Below are 20,935 nucleotides of genomic sequence, written 5' to 3'. Positions count from 1 at the left end.
TGCTTTTTTCCCCCTCCACAAGAGGTTACAGTTTGTAATTTCAGGTATTTGAAAGCTCTGCAAAGAGAAATGAGGAAAAAAGTACAGGTAATAACATTCCTTTGCATTTTAATATTAGGACCAAGATATGCAAAATAATGTTTTAGAGCATCTGTAAGCATAAAGACTTTTTGATTGTGTTTCATAAACAAAAGAATTGTAGCACATAAATGTAAAATTTATCAATACTGAAAAACAACATAGTCGTTCTACAAACAAGGCAAACTTCAGCAAGAGAAGCTTTTCCAAGTGATGAAATAGCTTTTAGCACCCAGCTAATTTTCTGTTAACTTGAAGGAGGTGAAAGGACACAATGGGTGACCCCAAGGAATTGCAAATAATATTCATGGTAACTTTAAGGGCCAGTAAGCAGGTGACAGACATTTAATATTTTGGTGATTGCAAAGGGAAGGTCCAGTAATGGGACTTAGAAAGTTACCTATAAAACTCTTCCTAAGACAAATACTGTAGTGCATGCTGGACTGCATAAAACAGGATTTTACATCAATGTTTTGTACCAAGTATTGTTTGGCTTTATACAATATGAAAATGAAGTACATCAATTTAGAGTGTGTTTGCTGGTTGTGCTGTAAACCCAAGTTGTTGAGATGCACTATGAAAACTTATTACAGTTTTAACTCTTTCAGTTAGAGACACTCAAATGAAACCTGTTTAAAGGATGAATCTGTAGTGTAAAAGTTACATCCAGTTAAGTGTTAAACTTTCATCTGAACCCTTGAAAACAAATGTACATCACTTTTAGTGTTTTCACAAGCTATAGTCTTGGCAGGCAGAGTCACTTTTCTTGTGGCGTGGAGAAGTGGTAGTCTTTGTGGGTGATGGGGACGCTGTACCAGGTGATTCAGGCCCTCCTTCCACAATAATTGGTGAAGACACCAGAGGAGGTACCTTCTTTCTTCCCAGGAACCCTCCTCCATCAAATCCACTTTTCTTTTTATTCTCTTTGTTCTCACTTTCATCATCTGGCCCTCTTTTCTTCACTTCTGAAGAGCTTTCAGGCACTTTCTGAACCTCTGCCCCAGCATCTGATGATATTCTAGTAGCTCTTACTTCAAGTACTGTTGCCTTTCTGTCTGGTGGATTGCTCTCACCTGCTGTCTTCTTCATTTCAGCTTGTACTGGACTCAGATTGCCAGTCTCAGGGACAGCCGTGTCCACCATATTATTGTTCATATTAAATGTCTGAAAGTCCTTGTAACTGTGAAAGCTCTCAGTCCGTCTTGCCCTTGCTAATAAAGGACTCTCTCTGTATGGCCTTACTGAGCCATACGTAGCAGCTTCATGGATGGTTTCATGGTGCTGTAACTGGAGGCTGAAAAGAGATTCAACAGTAAAACATTTCTCCCTTCTTTCTCATGTCACGGGTTACAACAAATACTGATGCGAACGAACATCGTCACCCTCCTCAGAACAGACTTCAGCTTTGAAAGGTAAGAAACATGCAGCAGATTGTTCCTTCTCTCTAGCCAAATAGAAAACCATTTGGAATTTGTGAAGAGTACATTGGATTCCCAGATGTGTTACAGAGCATACACATATAATCCATGGGAATAACACTTCTGAACACCTGAGGCCTGATATCCTGTCAGCTGCATGCATGTTACCCAAAGAGAAATACGATTTTTGAGGGAGGATGTCTCAGACCTATTAATCCCAGAGCACACTCAGCTGTGCTTGTCCTATAATTGGCAGTGGAATGTACTCAGGATTTCCAACCTGCCTATATCTGTGAGCAAGGGCTCACTCATTCCCTAAATTGTACACATGCAACTCCAATGGGAGCAGTGTCCCAAAAACATCAGGGCACTTATTTAGGTGCCCAAATATGGACTAAGAGTGTCTAAAATTAGACACTCACGTTTGAAAGTTGGCACACATAGCTGATAGTATATCCTGTGGATCTTTGGCCTACCTAGAGCTTGAGTCCCGCAGACGGCTTTGCTGAACTACTGAAGTTGCTGGACTGATGTTAGGAGTAGCGCAGCGTGAGGTGCTCAGATCACACTGATCAAGCAACTTAAGCAGCTCTTCTTCTGTCGGACCCCCTACATCTTAGAAAAGAAAGATAGTGGTCACTGATCACCTCTAATGCAAGCATTTGAGCCAAAAAATAAGTTCTGCTATATTACAACCTACCCTTCTCTTCACTTTTATTAACCATGTCCATCGCGGTGGTCAAATCCCACATCTGAATACTGCCATTTGAATGACCTGTAAAGAGGTAACGTCGTGGTCTTGAGCCCATCCTACTGGATCCTTCACATTCTCGTACAGTAAACGAAGAAATAGTGGTACAGTCTACGGCCTGGATCTCGCATATTCTACAAAAAGGCATTTAACACAATTACAGATTATAATCCTAATTATAGCATCACATATCCTAGAGGGCAATTGTGAGGCTTAATTTATTAATATTAAGATTTGTGATCTCTGGATAGAAGGTGCTATGGTTTATTTTATGCCGAATTACACCTTCTCTTTTAACATCCATTTCTAACTCATACAATTTTTTGCAGTTCACTTCTAAATGTTACTTTTAATAAGATTCCAAAAGAGAAGGGAAAAGAGCACCGAGTAGCTGCTAGACATTTAAAAAACAAAAAAACAAACAAACAAAAAAACCACATAATTAGTTTCCTGCATTCTTATGGAATCTGGGTTACAGATTTCCTGATTCTAGGTTTGCATGTGCTTCTTCAGAGAGATCTGGGCTCAGGATGTGTTCAAAGTCAGCACCGTATATTAAGTATTGTACAAGACTAGTATGTAATTTCCAACTGCTGCGAGTTTTTAAAGTTTACTGAACAAGTTCCTTCAAACATGTCACAGGTACCTGTTCTCATAGAGAAACAAAATCCAGGGCAACTCTTAATTTAAAAACTAACCAGTTTAAGCAAAAAGTTTATTTGCATTCAGAAAATTTCACACCAAGAATTACATGAGAGGAAAAAACGAGGTTCTGAATGAAATGACTCAAGTTTAGGGTAGCTGTGATATCACTCACCCAACAGTGAAATCAGGAAGCCTGTAAAACTCCTTCCTGTTCCTACTTATTGTTCAATTTTTTTTAAACACTTGAGGACAAATTCCACCACCATCATAGCCCATGGTGAGTACCTCCATACTGTGGATTTAGCTATATGGCAAGTAACTGTGTGACAAGTTAGGGTATGACTCTACAGCACAGTGACAGCTCCAGAGTGAGTAGCAATACGCTAACCTGTACTCCAAGACTCTCACTGCGCTGTAGAAGTGTCCATACTGGACATTAGCATGGGGCAAGCTGGTGTGCTATATATTCACAGCCTGATTTGCCATGCAGTAACTTACCATGTAGACAAACCCTAGGAGTCATCTAATCCAGTCCACAATAGATTTGTTTTTAGAAACACAGTGAACAAAACAAATAGGATATTCAAACTGAAACTTTCTCCTGCATTGTATGAATTAAAGGGAAGAAAAAAAGGCTAAGCAATGAGAATTCCTCTTTTGCTTTACTCATAACTATTGAGATTACTGTGGCATCAAAATTTTAAATTGTGGCTTAATTAAGTTATCAGGGAAGAATAGTCTGATTAGAATACAGAGTCTGCCATAACAAAACAGGACAGGGAACAAAAAAGAGGTTCTGAGTTATCACTTTGTTAAAATTTATCCTAATATGACACCAATTTTAATAAACATTTGGCAGTTTCTTCACTGTGTATGCATAGAACATTAAATCACAGTGATTTATAACATTCATTGGGACAATAATTTGGCCTCCAACCATATTACGGGCTTCTAATGCTATTTGCTTAAAAAACAAACAAGCTGTCAAATGGATAGCCTAGGTGCATGGAAAATGTACTCTCTTGATTAATTCCTTTAACAGTTACTTATGACTATATGTAATGAACTTTGATGCAAAGAAGATTGATTCTCTTAAAGGGTTTGTATTCATTACAAGATTAACCGATGATAGGCCATGTGTTACAGATAGTAGGTACTAGTGAACTACTATTAACAGCCATGGCTGTTCTAGCTCTTTCAATTTAAAACTAGTATCCAGGGCTTTCAAGAGCATGTTAGCTACTGCCACACCAGCTTTGGCTTTCATTTATTTTAAAACTAAAAGTAAGCAGAGAATCAGTTTTTTAATGAACGGTAGCAATACACAGCAACAGATGGAAGAACAGAAGACCCCTCTAAAGTCAGGAATATAATTAAGCATCCATTAAAAGAGTACACTCATAGTTTGCCTGCAGCCAGCTTGCATTTAACTTGCAAAGTATAATTTTATTGTTATGCTACAAGTGAAACCCAAATTGATTTTTTTATCCTTATTTAGCCCCTTTCATCCAATGCTAATCAGCACGTTTCAAATATTTACTAAGCCTCTAAATATCCCTGGAAGGTAGAGTATATTCATTTTACATATCGGTATAGAGAGACGTCTTCACTAGCCCAAGGTTACAGCGAGTTAGTAGCAATGCCTGAAAGATAACCTTGGGGGGGTCCTTACTCCCAGTTCCCCGTTTTGCTCACTGAATGAGGACTGGGAGTACCGAAGCAAAAAGTCTATTGAGATTATCTATCCAAGGCATTTAACTCAGTTAACTCTTCAAGGTCTTTTTCAAGCAATACATTGTATAGTAAAAGCAAAGCCAAAAGGGTTCAAACAATTTTTTAAGTTGCCTTTCAGCCAATTACACTTTCTATGCTTTTTTGAAATTATTCTCTTTCTTGGGAAGTTTTTCTGGTGAAGTAAGTAAAAGCAAAACCAGACACCCCTTATTGTTGGCACTGATAATGAAACTAGAGCAGAGCAACTGTATGTTTACATTAAAATGATTATACCAGTCAGATACTCACATTAAATCATAAGTGAGAAATGAGTTCTATACAGCATCTTTGTGCTTTGACTTGCTAGCACAAGTATCAGAGCCAGCAGTCTTAGTGTCAGCTCTTGGATAGGTACAATAAGTGGATTTTATCAGAGATGCAACAGATGACTCGAGCTTTTACCTTTTCCCAGTAGAAGACAACCTGACAAAGAGTTTATTAGTGACAGGAACAACTTTTTGGATGAACACTTGTTGATCATCACGCTCTCCAAATGGTCCTGTAGTTAGAAAGAGAAACTAAGTATTTCAAAACACCTTACTCCAAAAAGTTATTGGCAAAAAAATTAACTATTCCTACCCTTCCTAGAAATAAAAATTACTCACACAGATTCAGTCTGATTAAAGGAACCCGAAATCTACACTGATTCCTAGTTTAGCAAAACACCACATTACTTTTGCATTGTGATGTATAATTACTGACACGTCACAATGGAAAACCCAAACTGAAGGGTTACCCAATTATTTTGAGTAATTCTGAATTACCAAGGAAGATGTTAACTTTAGACTGTCAAATCAATTTGATGCATTTTTGTTTTTTTACACAGAAAATAAACCCATATCTGTGTATTTTTCCATTACTCTGCTATAAAGGGTTAATTTGTTATGATGTATGGCAAGGAAATATTTATGGGATCTGAAATACGATTCGGGGCCCATCACCTCTTGGTCACTAATGGGACCAAATTTTCTAGGGTCTGATTTTTCATGATTGCTGAGCACCTGCACCTCCCTCTAATGTCAAGCGGAGCTGCAGGTGCTTCATAAAATTGATTTTTTTTTTTTCCAGACCCATATTGACTGAAAAGTTCTTTATAGCTGTTTGGTAGCCCCTGTGAAAGAGGTTGGAGGCCTTAATTAATTACTAACAGATCGCCCAGCACATTTTTTGTTTGTTTGTTTGGGGTGGGGGGGGGGCACTAAACTTCTTAACAGGAAACAACCAAGGGAACCTTGCTCTTGAAAGTGGACGGCATCTCCATGTGTAACATTTTGCACTAGTCCAAGATCCTACAATACCAATCCCATAAAAAGTTAAGAGCAAATTGTTGTTTATCAGTATATGTATTACAGGAGTATCTGGAAGCCTCGATCAAGGATCAGTGTTCTAGTGTGCTAGGTGCTGTATAAATAAAAGACAGTCCTTGCCTCAGAGAGCGCAGTTTAGGATTATAACAAGAACTTTTGATGAATAAAAGAAACAAACACACACAAATGAGGATGGCTTTTCAGCTTGCTACCTGCCTACCCATTCAGTGTTCTGTAAAGAGCATCGTGCCACATTATTAGTCTTCACATAGGGTTTTCACAATTCTGTTGGTTTTGTAACAGTTTCAATGTAGTTTTGAAATGTAATAGGAGTATAATGTTAAATATTAGACTCACGTGCATAATCTTAATTTTTGTTTAATTTACAAAATGTGATAGCACATTGTGAAACAAACCCAAAAATCTCATGCAAATCAGTTCTAATGTATTCTTTCATAATCTCAATCTTGTTATCTCTCGCTATCAAAAAGGGTACATTAGGTGACCAACAGATTTCTAGGTAATTTATCGGAATCACAAGGCACAACTTCTCTTAAATGGGTCCCTCTGGGAAACCACTTTGCCCAGTACTGTAAAGTGAGTCTATGGAAAGACAAATCAAATTAACTCTAGCTGGAATCAGTTTTCAAACAGGAATATTATAGACATGCTACAGTATTATCAAAATGCAAGCTGATTATGCTGTAATTACTCTGGTGTAAATCAGACTCACACACCTGATGTCAATGGAGTCACATGAATGTGAGGCGCGAGCAGAAATCAGGCTAAATGCCTCCAATGAACCTTCAAGAGCACAGTAGCCCTCCAAAAGTCCAGTATGAAGTAATGGAAAAACATTTTTCCTACCTATGTCATTTCCAGAAGAGTAACTACCATGGCTCTCTGTTTCCTCCAAGGACAAGATTTTGAATGAAGCTAAGGGAGTAGACCCTGGCTGTGTGGAAATCATTCCTCTGAATCGAGTCACTGTCCATGTCCGAACGTGGTTGTTGTCGGCACAAACTAGACAGAAAAGAAAAAAAACAAAACAGAAACATTGGAATATTTACAAGAGATGAAAGGCTGTTTTTAAAACACCTTTTCATTTATAAGCCATAACATTTAGGGTGTATTTAAAATTATCTAGGGTCTCAGAGTATCTCTACACAGCAACTATACATCCGCGGCTTGCCTGTGCTAGCCGACTCAGGCTTGGGCTGTTTCATTGCTATGCAACTTCCAGGTTGAGGCTGGAGCCTGGGCTCTAGGACCCTGCAAGGTTTTCTCTTTGCTGTGTAGACATACCCTCAGTAATTAAAAAAACATTAACTTCTGAGCAAGTTCAATAAAATGCTTTCAATCAAATTGCGATAACAAAATGAGAGGAAACTGTGGTCATCCACAGTTAAATTACTTATTTTGTTTTCTGAATCAAAATGCTTATGAAAGCTTAAAAGTAGCAATACATTCTGAATAAATTTGGACTGTAAACGTTACAAACATTTGAAAAGTGGGTCCTGTGCATACTGCATGTACTGTACAACTCCTGACTTCTAACATAGTTTTGGCTGTATGTTATATAAGTCACGGAGCTTTTCTGCCTTGGCTTTCCCATCTATAAAGTAGGAATAACATCATCTGTTTACTACTCTGCAGTGCTGTTGTAAGGTTTACTTAACATGTGAAGGTGTACATCTAGGTTGTTGCAGTCCAGGACCGTCCAGAGGATTCAGGGGGTCTGGGGCAAAGCAATTTCGGGGACCCCTTACATAAAAAAAACTGTTGTAATACTATAGAATACTATATTTTCATGGGGGCCCCTGTGGGGCCCGGGGCAAATTGCCCCACTTGCCCCCCGGCCCTGGTCCCTTCTGGCTTTAAAATCCAATTAAACCTACGTACTACAAATTATTTTAACACATGAAGTTACAGTGTTTCAAAATGACTATTCAAGAACAAGCATCTTGGGCTAAATCTACACTTACAGCAGTGTGTAGAGTACAAACACTCCATCTGTAGCTACACACCACAGTGAAAGGCTCCAGTGGAGAGGAAAGGCTCTGGCAGCTCGCTGTTGCTGGAACCTTTCACTGTGGCAAAGAAAGGCTCTGGCCGGGGGAGGCAGCGAGGAAAGACCCCTTTCCCCGCTGCCTCTGCACTGCCAGAGCCTTTCACTGCAACAGAGAAAAGCTCCAGCAGCATACACTACACTGCTAAAAACAGCAATGTAGACATAGGGGGCACTGCTTAGACATGTCGAGATCTGTGCAGTGTACAGGCGAGTCTCATCTCACGCGGGGGTTCCGTTCCACGGTTAGCGTGTAAAACAAAAAATGCATATAGTCAAAATTACATTGAGTTGAATGGCGGGCGGAATCGCCCGCACTACAGGTACAGTATTAAAATTGTTATTTTTCTCTTTTTTTGTTTTGTTTTTGCCGACCACGTAAAGCTGAAATCGCGCATGTTAAATGCGCGTAAGATGCGACAGACCTGTATATACCCTGGGGGTTCCAGCATATAAGGCACTCCGTTCTATTTGCCTAAGCCACGTCTCACCATCTACACTGCTATTTATACCTGTGCTAGCTGGGTGTGAAGTGTCTGTACTCTACACGCCATTGTAGCCTTGCATGCACTGACCATTAAAACAAATGAAAACATATTTATTTCAGTCACATATTCAATTAAATTTGAGTTTATCTGAATGTGAGCATATTCAAATAAAGACATTTATTGCCTTTACAACAAGGATTTACACAAACACACACACACACACACACTCAGGAATTCATTTAAACAATTTATTATTTTCTTCCATTTCTTTAAAAAATTTTATGAAATTCAATGCAAAAACTCCTCACTCTGTTAGCTGGTGTTATGAATAAGCTCTGAAATGCACAAGAATCATATTCTATTTTATGATTCTCTGTCCATGTGCAAGATACTTCCACCCAATTTACTTAACTGGAAATTTACAGCTATATGCACAACTGCTGGTTCTGATAATAGACTGGTATATGCAGAGAATTAGATTAATTTAACCCATATTTTATTGCTGGTTTCAGAAATTAGTATCTTTTATAAGGCTAGGTCTACACTACCCGCCTGAATCGGCGGGTAGAAATCGACCTCTCAGGGATCGATTTATTGTGTCCCGTTGGGACACTACAATTGATCCCCGAATCGACGCTCTTACTCCACCAGAGGAGGTGGGAGTAAGCGCCGTCGACGGGAAGCCGCAAAGGTCAATTTTGCCACCGTCCCTACAGCGGGGTAAGTCGGCTGCGATATGTCGAATTCAGCTACGCTATTCGCGTAGCTGAATTTGCATATCTTAAATCGACCCCCTCCCCCCCCTGTAGTGGAGACCTGCCCTTAGACATTTTATTTTTTTTCTGGAACAAGCTTATCATGAATTGCTGCAAATGGAATACAATATATTGTACAAATATTAAATGTCTTATAAAGACCAAGATTAGGACAAGCATATAGATCAGTGGCTCTCAAACTTTCATACTGGTGACCCCTTTCATATAGCAAGCCTCTGAGTGCAACCCCCCTTACAAATTAAAAACACTTTTTTATGTATTTAACACCATTATAAATGCTGGAGGCAAAGCAGGATTGGGGGGGGGGGGTGTTGACAGCTCACGACCCCCCATGTAATAACCTCACGACCCCGAGGGGTCCCAATCCCCAATTTGAGAACCCCTGATATAGATAATTTTAACCCAATTCTTGTTGTATGCAGATGCTAAAAGGAGATGTATTGTAACAATAGTATAATTAATGGAAATCTCCTTAAGTAAGTTTGCAATGCCATTAATTTTTTTTAGAAGTTTTTTTTTCTTAATATGCTGTTCTATACGTAATCTACCATGTTTAGTAATTCTAAATGATGGGATTTGAAGAAAAGGAAAGACAAGGAGCATGAACATTAGAAGAAATAGAAAAGGGAGAATGAGTGACACACATGTGCATCTATACATACAAATAAGATTACCTGACACAAGATGTTTCTCAGACAGCATGATCTTTGTAACAGGACTTCGATGAACTGTAAAGGTCTGAAAAAGTTGAGGGCCTGACCCAACTGTTTCAGGGTGCTGTACAATCACTCTTACTGCTCCGGAGCTGGTGCCATACGCAATCTCAATCCAATTACCACTTACACCTACAAAAAGCACAAACATTGAGATGTTTTAAACCAACCACCATTCCTCAAAGGGGGGGGTGGGGGAGGAGTTACATCGGCAGATCTGTAACACTGAATAGCTACTTATTTTAGCACAAATATTTAAGTTCATTAGCAAATGTAAATAACGTCCTAAAAAGGGTTAAATTAATTTTACCTACTCTGCAAGTATTTGCTATCTACTGTTGCGCAGTATGCCCCAGTGCATCCTGCCATTCCCCAAAACAGAACAAAAAAAGCATATGAGGGAAGAGACCAAGCAAATCCCAAAACACATACTATATGCCGGTTCCTTGCCTGTGGCCCCAAAGAGGCTTTTCAGTGCTTTTTAGAATTTAGAAAAATGGAGACTAGCACCTGTATTGGAAGATTTACTTCTCCTTGTGGGGGGAAGACAATTATATTAAGGAAGAAAAAATGTTGTATTAACAATACAGGTATGAGAAAGATAAACCAAAAAAAGTTAATGAAATGCCTAGATCTTCATCTGAAAAAATATCTGCATCCCACATTTAAAAGTAATAACTTTCATATATCAGAGTTTGTTTGTGATTTTTGCTTTATTTCCAAATGGTTATGACAGTTCATGAAAGGGTGAAGTATGAGCAGTAACTTGAATGAAGTTTATCAATGATGTAGCATTATTTTTTCAGTAAAACACCATCATGTCTACAATATTCTGTTATACTTTTTTTTCTTCCTTAAGGCTGGGGATCACTCCATCCATTCAGAACACACAAGATCAGAAGAGCAACCCCAAACTGTCAAGATTAATAGTGGGAACTTTGATCTGAACCCATGTTATGGTCTCTTAATGCCCTTTAATGCTTGGGTGCAGAGACTCCTGGCAAGCAACTTTGGCACAGTCTGACCAAACTGGAACAGGACAAGCAAGACTGTGGCCACCTTGTCCACATAGCATAAGGACCAAACTGATAAGAGTGTTGGTGCTTTTGAAAGTGAAGGACTTAAAGTGTAGACTAAGGTGCTGTGAATATCTGCCTAAAGATGTCTGGAAATGCAACTTAATCCAAACCAATACTATCTGTCATTCCAAACCGTAGTATACCCTTTCTAAAATATTTTTTTAATTAAATTCTTGTCCATGTTGACAGTCTGCACACCAATTTTAAGACTAATGAAAATTAAAATGACGATTAAACACTGATAACTGTTTTATAATGGAATATAGCATACAATCCTTAAGTAGCCTTATCAGTGCTACTGCTGTTAGACATCTAAAATACTTTTAAAATATGAAAGTGAAAGCTCTATGTGCAATGAGTTTCAAGGGAATGTAAATGATGCATGATACAAACTTGTCTTGGGTGTGAGGTAGACACTGAGTGCTGTAATGGCATCATTGGAGGGATCATGATAAAGTTCTGTCACCAGAAGATCATTATCCTTCATTCGCAAGGGAAACTTCTGCATATCTGCATAAAAAAAGATATCCAAATAAATAACAGCAGAAATGTAAAGTCAGTTCATAATAATGATTACACTTATGAACAAGAGATAATATTCCTGTTAGGAATAATTATTTTACAAAATTGAACATTACAATATTAATTTTGCTGTTTTTGTTCTTACCAATGTAATATATAGAGCCATTGTTACAGCCCAGCAGTAGGAAAGATCCAGCAGTATCATAGCTGGTGATAGGGACAACATCCTGAACCTAGTACAACAGTAAATAAAATAGAAAAAACATTAGTTCACCATTTTCTTTCAATTCTAAATGTAAGTTCATTTGCAATTTTCTTTGCTGTTTCTTGTAATATTTTGTTTTAAAAAAATCATTTCGATTCTTATACTGTGTGTAGCACCATACCACTATTTAAAAAACAACACAAAAAAAGCCTTCCCACCACTGCCCCAGGTAGAAGTTTCAAAAGCTCTCAGCATATGCATAACTCTTCTCCCATTGAAATCAGTTCTACCATTGAATTCAATGGGGTAGAGTTAAGCCAGCACTGAGTGTTTTTGAAAATCCCACCCTAAATATGCACATATGGACACAGAGAGAAACATGGCAACTAAAAGCTGTAATTATTGTAAATCAGCATTATGATACTGTCAAAAGGGAAAATACCAACATTAACTATTTTCAAAAATTCAAGTTTCTGCTAGAGCACAGTTTAAATAGTACATTCTAACTTTTTATATTATATGTATATATATTTTAAAATCCTCAGAACAGATTTTTTTTTTCCGTCTCCCTGCTGATTTTTAGCAAGGGAGAATTAATAAATTCAATAGCAACCATTTCAAGTGTATTTGAGCCTATCCCTTCTCCTCTCCCGCCCTGTGGAAACTCCTGCCTGCCAGCCTCTCCAGCAGCAGCAATGTTGAGAAAGGGCCTCCCTGTCAATCTATGGAAGGAAAAACTGGTCTCTTCCAACTCCCATGTTTCAGTCATTTCTTAGCCCCACAAAGGGAGCTCAAGGGAATGAAAGGGGATCTCTTGTGTTCCAAGAACCCATTGGGTTCCAGTCCCACGCAGAGTCGGGACTACGAAGGCTGTTTCCGAGTCTGAGGCCGAAAGAATGTCTCCTTTGCCTGAGATCCCCACACAGAGACAGGCTAATCAGCTGCTATGTTTCTCCCTGCCCCGTATGAGAGTGTGGTCATTATACCTGCACATGAGAAAGGAAGCTCAAGTCACTATTAAAAAAAAAAAAGTCAAACTTATTTTACATAGAGCACAGTCAAATGCACACCATAATTAAAAAAAAGATTTTCCCCTCAACCAGTAGTTCAATTTCAGTCGAATTAATTGCTGTCCAGCTATACTGAAAGAAGGGCAGGAGACACTTGATATGAATTTAATCAGGCTGCAACTTTATTATTAGATGTCTGGAACTACCTGGCTGATAAAAGTGTACCGTGCAGGCAACTCCATGTTCATTCAAATAACTACCTGGAGCTTCCACCAGCTCCTGTTCATTTTCCATCCAGGTCCCCCATGGCTTGGACCTTACCGTCCACTCTTCCGCGTAGGAGAGTTAAGGTGGACTATAAGAAAAAGGGGGTTGGCTCCCTGCCATACCAATCATAGGAGCCCAGAACAGCCTTCTCCCCGTCCCTCCCATTCCGTTCTGTTCCTTTCCTTTAACCAGCAGGTCCTTTAACCAGACCATTTATCTGGTCACTGGATGCCTTCCCTATGGAGTACCTATACTGGATATCCACCACCTTTAACGCTGCCAGAGAGTCTTCAGTGCCCTAACTCGTCCATTAGGTCCTGGCAGATAAAAATATTAGGTATTTTAGTGGTTATACTATTTTCTCATCATTTCATGCTATTTATTCAAGTAAATCAGCTATAGAAGGAAGCATCTGTTGTAATATGCTTTGAGATCTACTGATGAAAAGTGCAATACAAGAGCTGTTATACCAATAGAATAAAAACCAGCAGGATCTTATTAAGAGGGATAAGGCAAAGATGCCACATTTATTGTAAATATACTGATAAAGCAAAAGATAAAAGTAAACAACGTTGTTTGACTACTTATTTCTTATACATACACACATTCTATATAGAGAGAGAGAGAGAGAGAGAGAGAGAGAGATTCATTCACACAATCATTCATTCAAGTTCTGTATAGGTGTTATAGTTACCAGCCTAGAAGTTGCTCATGCCAAGTTACTGGCCAGGTATCTTGGCATGAGCAACTTCTAGGCTGGTAACTATAACACCTATACAGAACTTGAATGAATGATTGTGTGAATGAATCTCTCTCTCTCTATATATATATATATATGTGTGTGTATGTGTGTATGTATAAGAAATAAGTAGTCAAACAACGTTGTTTACTTTTATCTTTTGCTTTATCAGTATATTTACAATAAATGTGGCATCTTTGCCTTATCCCTCTTAATAAGATCCTGCTGGTTTTTATTCTATTGGTATAACATTTTGGTGGAGAATTGCGAAAGGGGGAATATTGGTAAAATGCCTCAGTTATTGTGAACATTGGTGTGCATACAGCCGGCTCTATAGAGAGCGGTTCTATTTTTGGTTAACCAAAGCCTACTGACCTCCGGTGGGTAGAGGCTTCATAAAAGAGCTCATAGAAACTTTAAGCTACAATTAATCTTATCCAAAGTGTTCACTGAGAAATCAGGGGTAACAAGAGCCTATAGGGCAAGGTAAAGCTGCTCGCTGAACGAGATCAGGGGTAGCAGGATAAGATAATTTAGGCTGTGTCACTCGCTGCAAGGGTTCAGGGGTGACAAAGGAAACTATACACATGGTAAAAATGTTTAAGAAAAGACAAGGGAGAACAGTCTCAGAGACAGGAATGGAGTTTGAAGGAGCTCCAACCTCACCTTTTGTAAAAGAAATAACACCCTTTAAACAAATCCTTCAGAGATATGGGCACAGTCCTTGGACTGAACAAGCCCTTGCAGATGCTTGCTCTATTTCAGACCTGGAGGATAGATTGGCCCACTATATCCTCATATGTAAACCCCCAAATGCAGCAAAAAGAGACGCTGCAGGGATCTGGCTGCTGTGGGAGGCTTGTAATGACAGCTACCTCCGCCTAACAGCCTGTACAGAGGAAAACTTACTGTTTCTCGCTCTGATCCTGGGAAGGATTTTTATATTTGGTGGATGAACCCTCGGTGGTAAAAGCCCGAGCAATACAGAGGGAAGCTTAGCGTCTCTCCCTCTGGCCCAAAGTGGGTTAAAATCATAAGATACAAATCTTGTTCTGTTAAACCAAACTCTGAAGAATATAGGAGTTTGGGCAGTGTAGTGTGGTTTATGTTTGTTTGTTTGTTTTTGCTTTGTTTTGTTTTTCTTGTGAGTGATATTGTGGTCATTTCACAATATTGAAAGAAATGTTTAAGGAAATGGACCAGGAAGGGTGGGGGCTGGTTGAGAAGCCCACCCTCCTTGCTAAATTGGTAGTGGAACAAAGCTTGTGCCCATGGAAAGGAAAGGTTCTTTGGAAAAAGCAGGATCAGGCCCAGACAAGCAGGCAAGAAATTGGTTGGAAGCCTTAAGGGCATAGTGGCAGGAGTAAGAAAGCAGTAAGTACAGGCATGAATCCCTGGAACAATACTTAAAATGGTAAAATCTAATTGATAAAGGTGTCATTTTGGGAGATAAACAGTAATTTAAGGAAAGACCCTGAAAAGTTAACTCTACAGAGGCTGAACAGAATTAAGCAGTTAAACTTTGTGAAAATGCTAAAAAGTACCATGTTAAAGAGAAAAGGAATTCTTGGTTCCTTTGCAGCCATTCTGAAGGAAAAATGGGCCCTTTTCCAAAGGAATGTCTGTAAATAATCCAGGTATTTGAAATAATTTGACTATGAACAATTTAGTCAAATTTGTTAAAAACATGAGGGGATTCTATTGAAACTTAACTGACCCAAATGTATGAAGGGAATATAATCTATGTACAGCTATGTAAAAACAGCAATGTAGAAAAGATGTTAAGGGAAAGAAAATGTGTATGTATCTATTTGTCTGTGGAAATATGTAAAGTTCTAAGAACCTAAACCAACACATCTGGTTTGTAAAACTCCTGTTTTGTAGGTTTAAGATACATTAGTTTTGTTTTGTTTTTAATGTGTAACAAAATAGCAAATGAGAGCTGTAGTAAAAGAATAGGAAATTAACAGTGCCCCTCTGAAGCAACAGCAGGAGTGAGGTGCACAAAACAAAAAGAAGCACTGCTAGAAACACTGAGCCTTAAGATGGCTCTGTGTAATCAGACTGTCACTTTGACGAGGGTACATGAAAACTCTGTAAAAACAAAAGGAAGCAGCTGCAGTTTGGCTTCTATGGAAGACCTGTAACAAGGTATTCCTTCAATTGGCTACATGCAAAAATAAAAAACTGCACCAAGATTTACAAGCCTCTGCTGCAAAAGCAGAGAAATAAAATGTATGTCCAGCAGTCACACTAGAACAGAGGATAGCACAAGCCCAAGCACCCCTCCCCCCCCTGGAAGAATTGGATACCATGGGTCAGGAGAGACATATTTGGTACACCGATGGTAGTTCCATGGTGGTGCACGGTAAAAAGAGAATCAGATATGCAGCCATTAATTTAGAAGAAGAGGTACTAAAGGGGTATTTGGATCATGGCTCAGCACAACATGCTGAACTCCATGCCATATACCCAGTCCTAAAACAATATGAAACAGAGAACTGCCCCAAGACTGTATACATCTATGCTGACAGCAATTACTGTGTAAATGGGGTGCAATATTGGATGTTTGATTGGCAGAGGAACAATTGGAAAGCCGCAGACGGGAAAGAGATAGCATATATAGATGAATGGAAATGGATTTATGCCTGGGTTACCTCTCATCCCAACCAGCTTAAAATCAAACATGTCAAGGCACATGGAAAAGGCTCTGCAGCTGAAACAGTATGAAATAACTGTGCTGATGCCATAGCCAGAGATTATGAAGGGATTGCAGCGGTGACCCGAAGGCAGGAAAAGAAGGTATTAGAAGCAGTCCGCGTCCCAGGAAGGATTGAAAGACAGGAATTGGTCATAGCTCATCAGTTCATGCATGAAGGAGTGGAAGGGATGCTGGGAAGGTTAAAGCAAGTGGCAGAATGGAAGGGGATGAGAGATGATGTGGATACATGGGTCAGGAATTGTATACAGTGTGCCAAAGATAAAGCTTGTCCTCCACACCAGCCTCAGATGCTACATCAAAGAAGGCTGGGACCCTGGCATAGAATCCAAATTGACTTCATTGATAAATTGCCAAGGAGTAAAGAAGGATTTCGATATCTACTTGTAATCACAGATTCCTTTTCAGGTTGGGTGGAAGCTTTCCCTACTAGGAACAATAGCGCCTGCACAGCCGCTAAGAAACTATTCTCTGAAGTGGTTTGCAGATATGGGACTCCCGAGATTATCGACTCAGACAAGGGAGGATCCTTTGTGGGAGACATATTTACACTACTGCTTAAAGCATTAGGGGTTTCACACAAACGCCATGTCCCATACAGACCACAGTCTTCAGGACAAGTATTTCCAGGCCATGGCAAAATGGCTGGAGATTTTAAAACAGAAATTTTTTTCTAGATGGAGTGTTAACGCCCTTTTACTGAGAGAAAGGGAGGATTTACACTCACAAGAAATGCACCACTTAATTAGCATTTGTGCAGCCCCAAATACCAAACACACTGTGGCAGAGACCAAGCAGGTTCTGCCAGGGTGAAAGCACTGTGCTAATTTGTTTCCAAGCTTCTATCTTTCAGGCTCTGAACCAGAACATCAGGAGAGCTGGTACCAGCTGAAGAGTTATAAAAGACCATGGTTATAGTGTCATGACAAAGTCTGTGTTCAGTGTTGTGTGTTGCATGTTCTGTGTCTGTCTCTAGTGGTGTCCTGTGCTAGCACTGGGTCTAGAAAAAGAGGGAATACTACACTAGACAGGGCAAATGTCTTTTCCTCTCTCTACTTCCCCCATCTCCATCCAACTTATCAATCACCACTTGTGTCCAAAAAAACTTTGGTTCCCCAATGCATCAGGTTTATTTTTTGTTAGGTTCTCTAATAGTCATTTTGTTGTTAATTTTTGTTATTAATACATTTGTATTGTTAGCTACATTTGCTTGTATTATTATTAATTCCACACTTTCCTCTATGCACTCTGTATTCTAGTTCCCCAAGCCCTGAAGGGTAGTTCTTGGGCCCCCATAACCTGTAAGACCTTGGCCCATAATTGTATGGCCCCATCTTTCAGGTCCCCAAAAACCTCTGAGAACAACTGTTAGAAATAGGGGATTCTGCATTAAAAAGGTCCTAACCTCAGTAACTTTTATTGTTTGATGACTATTGCAGCATCAAAGTGGACCTCATTTTATTTGTCAATGTACTTAATTATTGTAATGGTTTTAGGTTTTATTGTATTCCCAATTATTATAATTATTTGTTTGCATTTCTGTTTATATTATATCTGGTGTTTGGTCAATTGTAATGATTTTAGTTATACTCACCTGCTTATAATTGTTTGGTTTGTTTACAACAGATCACCTGTGCCCTACAATGACAACTACTGTACTGTACTGATCATAGATCAAGGGGCGGAGAGTTGTAGGAGCAGCACTGATCTGTATGCAAACGGCTATAGCTATGGGATGCACTGAAATGCAGATACTTGCCCTATCTACTTTGGAACACAAAATGTTTTGGGTAACTTTGGGTAATATTAAGGTTTTAATGCATTTGTTAAAACAAAGGAAATGATCTCTGTTTGATACTTACCAATATGACTGGATGCAGTATGTTTCCAGCACTGTGAAACCAGACTTGTTAATTGGGGAAATAATTGTAAAAATAGCACATCAACAGTCTCTGGAGGCAAAGGTATGGAAGGTTAGCCCACTCCCCATATTACACATGGGATCATTCTGGCTGCCTCGGACCTCGAGCCAGTGGGCTGGGGAGGGAGGAAAACTATTGGACACTAGAGGTTGTACCGAATGGACTCCTCAAAAGTGGGGTATGCCTCACCTTACCGGTTGCCCCAGAGCCTTGTAGTAAAGATGTTTCATTGGAATCATGTATGTGGGATGAATTGGATAATGACACCAAAGTATTGTACAATGGACAATGTGTATGTATCCACTCATGGGAGGAAGTATTTTGGGAGGATGGGAGTGTTAGCAACCCCCCCAGTAGATGAATGTAAATGATTCTCTGGATGGTCCCCGACTACCACTGGCATCCTATCAGTAATGCTACACCCCTTGATAGTAGTCTTGATATTAAATTGTATTTGTATAATTGGTATGTATGGCATGTGTTTTCAGATAAACAGAATGTATGCTAAATTGGAATCACAAACACATGTTGCCTCACAGTACCTTCTCTTAAACAGGTTAAAAAGAAAGTGACACTAACGATTATATAAATATCGTAGTGTCAAAAGGGGGATTATGTAGGGATATTAAAGAAGGTACTAACAGTGATTCCCCCAAGAGACAGTGACCCCCTCATAATTTGGCCCCCACACTTTAAAATCCAACAGTTTCACCAAGTACAAAAATCTCTTGGGTCTTCTGTTAAAACTTGTAAGCTACTGTCTGTAGAAACCATTGATTATATCTATCCTGTGACTACTATGTAAAACTTACAAACAAGTTAACTGACTTTGTTATACAATGTAAACAAACACTATAAGCTGTTAAGTGTCTTTCACAACTGCTCCTAGGACAGACCCCCACCCTCTGTGATTAAAGGGCTGGGAGTCTCAAATGAATTAGCACACACTCTGAAAGTGGTGGAGACCATAAATTAAAATATGGTTAAGGGATGGAATGTATGCTGATGAATGCTTGATATACATGGATGGTTAGGGAGGTGCCAGCCTAGAAAAGGAGTATCCATCGGCCGAAGAATGTGTCAAGGGGATGACCAGAAACCCCCGGAGGGTAAACTGGGACCCACCCCATCACCTGGAAGGATGAGAAACACAAACTTTGGACAGTGTGGAGCCACCAGGAATGTGCCACTTTGGACAGGAATGTGTGCCATCTGCTGATTGAGTCAGCAACAGCAGGATGAAACAGCTCCCATAGACTAACATAGGAATTAATTCCTATAAGAAGGGACTCTAAAGACTGATGACTTTGAGTCTCTGGTTCTGCTGCCAGCCTCCAGGAGCATCAGGTGCACCTGACACAGACTCGGCTCCATCCTCATGACCAAGATACCTGGCCAGTAACTTGGCATGAGCAACTTCTAGGCTGGTAACTATAACACCTATACAGAACTTGAATGAATGATTGTGTGAATGAATCTCAATCTCTCAATCTCTCTCTCAATCTCTCTCTCTCTCTCTCTCTCTCTCTCTCTATATATATATGTATGTGTGTATGTATAAGAAATAAGTAGTCAAACAACGTTGTTTACTTTTATCTTTTGCTTTATCAGTATATTTACAATAAATGTGGCATCTTTGCCTTATCCCTCTTAATAAGATCCTGCTGGTTTTTATTCTATTGGTATAACAGAGCTACAACAGATGATAGTACCTAAAGACTTTTGCCCTAGTCTACATTCTAATAAAACTGAATTTCGATGGCCACCTCTGGTAGCAAGAATGGATGAAACTCCATTAAACTCAAGAATACCACAATTTGGCATATCTACAGTAAGCTTACTATAGGTTCTTTCCATTAGCTGGCCACGGAGGGGAAGTCATAGTAAGTAATGGATTGTTCACAAAAACAAAAACAAACAACACTGAAGGACAAATTTGTGACCTCTATTAAACCACGTCTGAAGCCGATTAAAACAGAAATCATGAGGAGACTTTCAAAAGGTCCAAAGAACTCAACTTACTGGGACCTACAATAAACCTAGCAGAGTAAATTCATTCTTTATGATGTTGTTTGTGAGACAGCAGCACTGGCACATTTTTCGGTGCTCCTATACAACAGACACTTGTGTTTTTCCTCAATTTGGATTGACCGCAAAAAGCAACATTTTCAGACCCTGGCAATTTTTGATTTGGTCAAATTAATCCTTTTATAGCACAGCTGGATTCTCTGCCAGCTGCCTAAGGCTGTCCACACTACGAGTTAGGAGTATTATTTCCCTGCTCATGTATACATAGTCACGCACTAGCGAGTATAAGTGACAGAGTAGCTGTGGTAGCAAGGGTAGTGGCAGTGGAGGGACGGCTGAGCTGTGCCGAGTACATACCCACTGGTTTCAGCTGGAGTACTGTGTCCAATTTTGCCCACCAATGTACAGAAACTAGAACGGATCCAGA

The 20,935-nt window shown here is 39.4% G+C and overlaps 1 protein-coding gene across 3 annotated transcripts in view; it reads right to left on the bottom strand.

The window, feature by feature from the left end:
• Positions 1–91: 91 nt before the first annotated feature.
• KCTD3 (potassium channel tetramerization domain containing 3) overlaps positions 92–20,935 on the bottom strand; it is a 63,749-nt gene continuing 42,905 nt past the window's right edge. For 2 of the 3 annotated variants that reach the window (XM_054021628.1, XM_054021630.1), the window contains exons 11-18: positions 11,764–11,851; positions 11,490–11,606; positions 9,979–10,149; positions 6,840–6,995; positions 5,068–5,164; positions 2,197–2,381; positions 1,973–2,111; positions 92–1,372 (exon numbers count right to left, since the gene is read on the bottom strand). In XM_054021628.1, coding sequence (XP_053877603.1) covers positions 808–1,372; positions 1,973–2,111; positions 2,197–2,381; positions 5,068–5,164; positions 6,840–6,995; positions 9,979–10,149; positions 11,490–11,606; positions 11,764–11,851 — 1,518 coding nt within the window. In that variant the 3' untranslated portion in view covers positions 92–807. The remainder of the gene's footprint in view (positions 1,373–1,972; positions 2,112–2,196; positions 2,382–5,067; positions 5,165–6,839; positions 6,996–9,978; positions 10,150–11,489; positions 11,607–11,763; positions 11,852–20,935) is intronic. The other variant, XM_054021629.1, reaches the window with a different exon arrangement.

This window comes from Malaclemys terrapin, chromosome 3, assembly GCF_027887155.1.
Source record: "Malaclemys terrapin pileata isolate rMalTer1 chromosome 3, rMalTer1.hap1, whole genome shotgun sequence".
Lineage (NCBI taxonomy): Eukaryota > Metazoa > Chordata > Testudines > Emydidae > Malaclemys > Malaclemys terrapin.
This window is presented reverse-complemented; position numbering and strand designations above follow the sequence as displayed.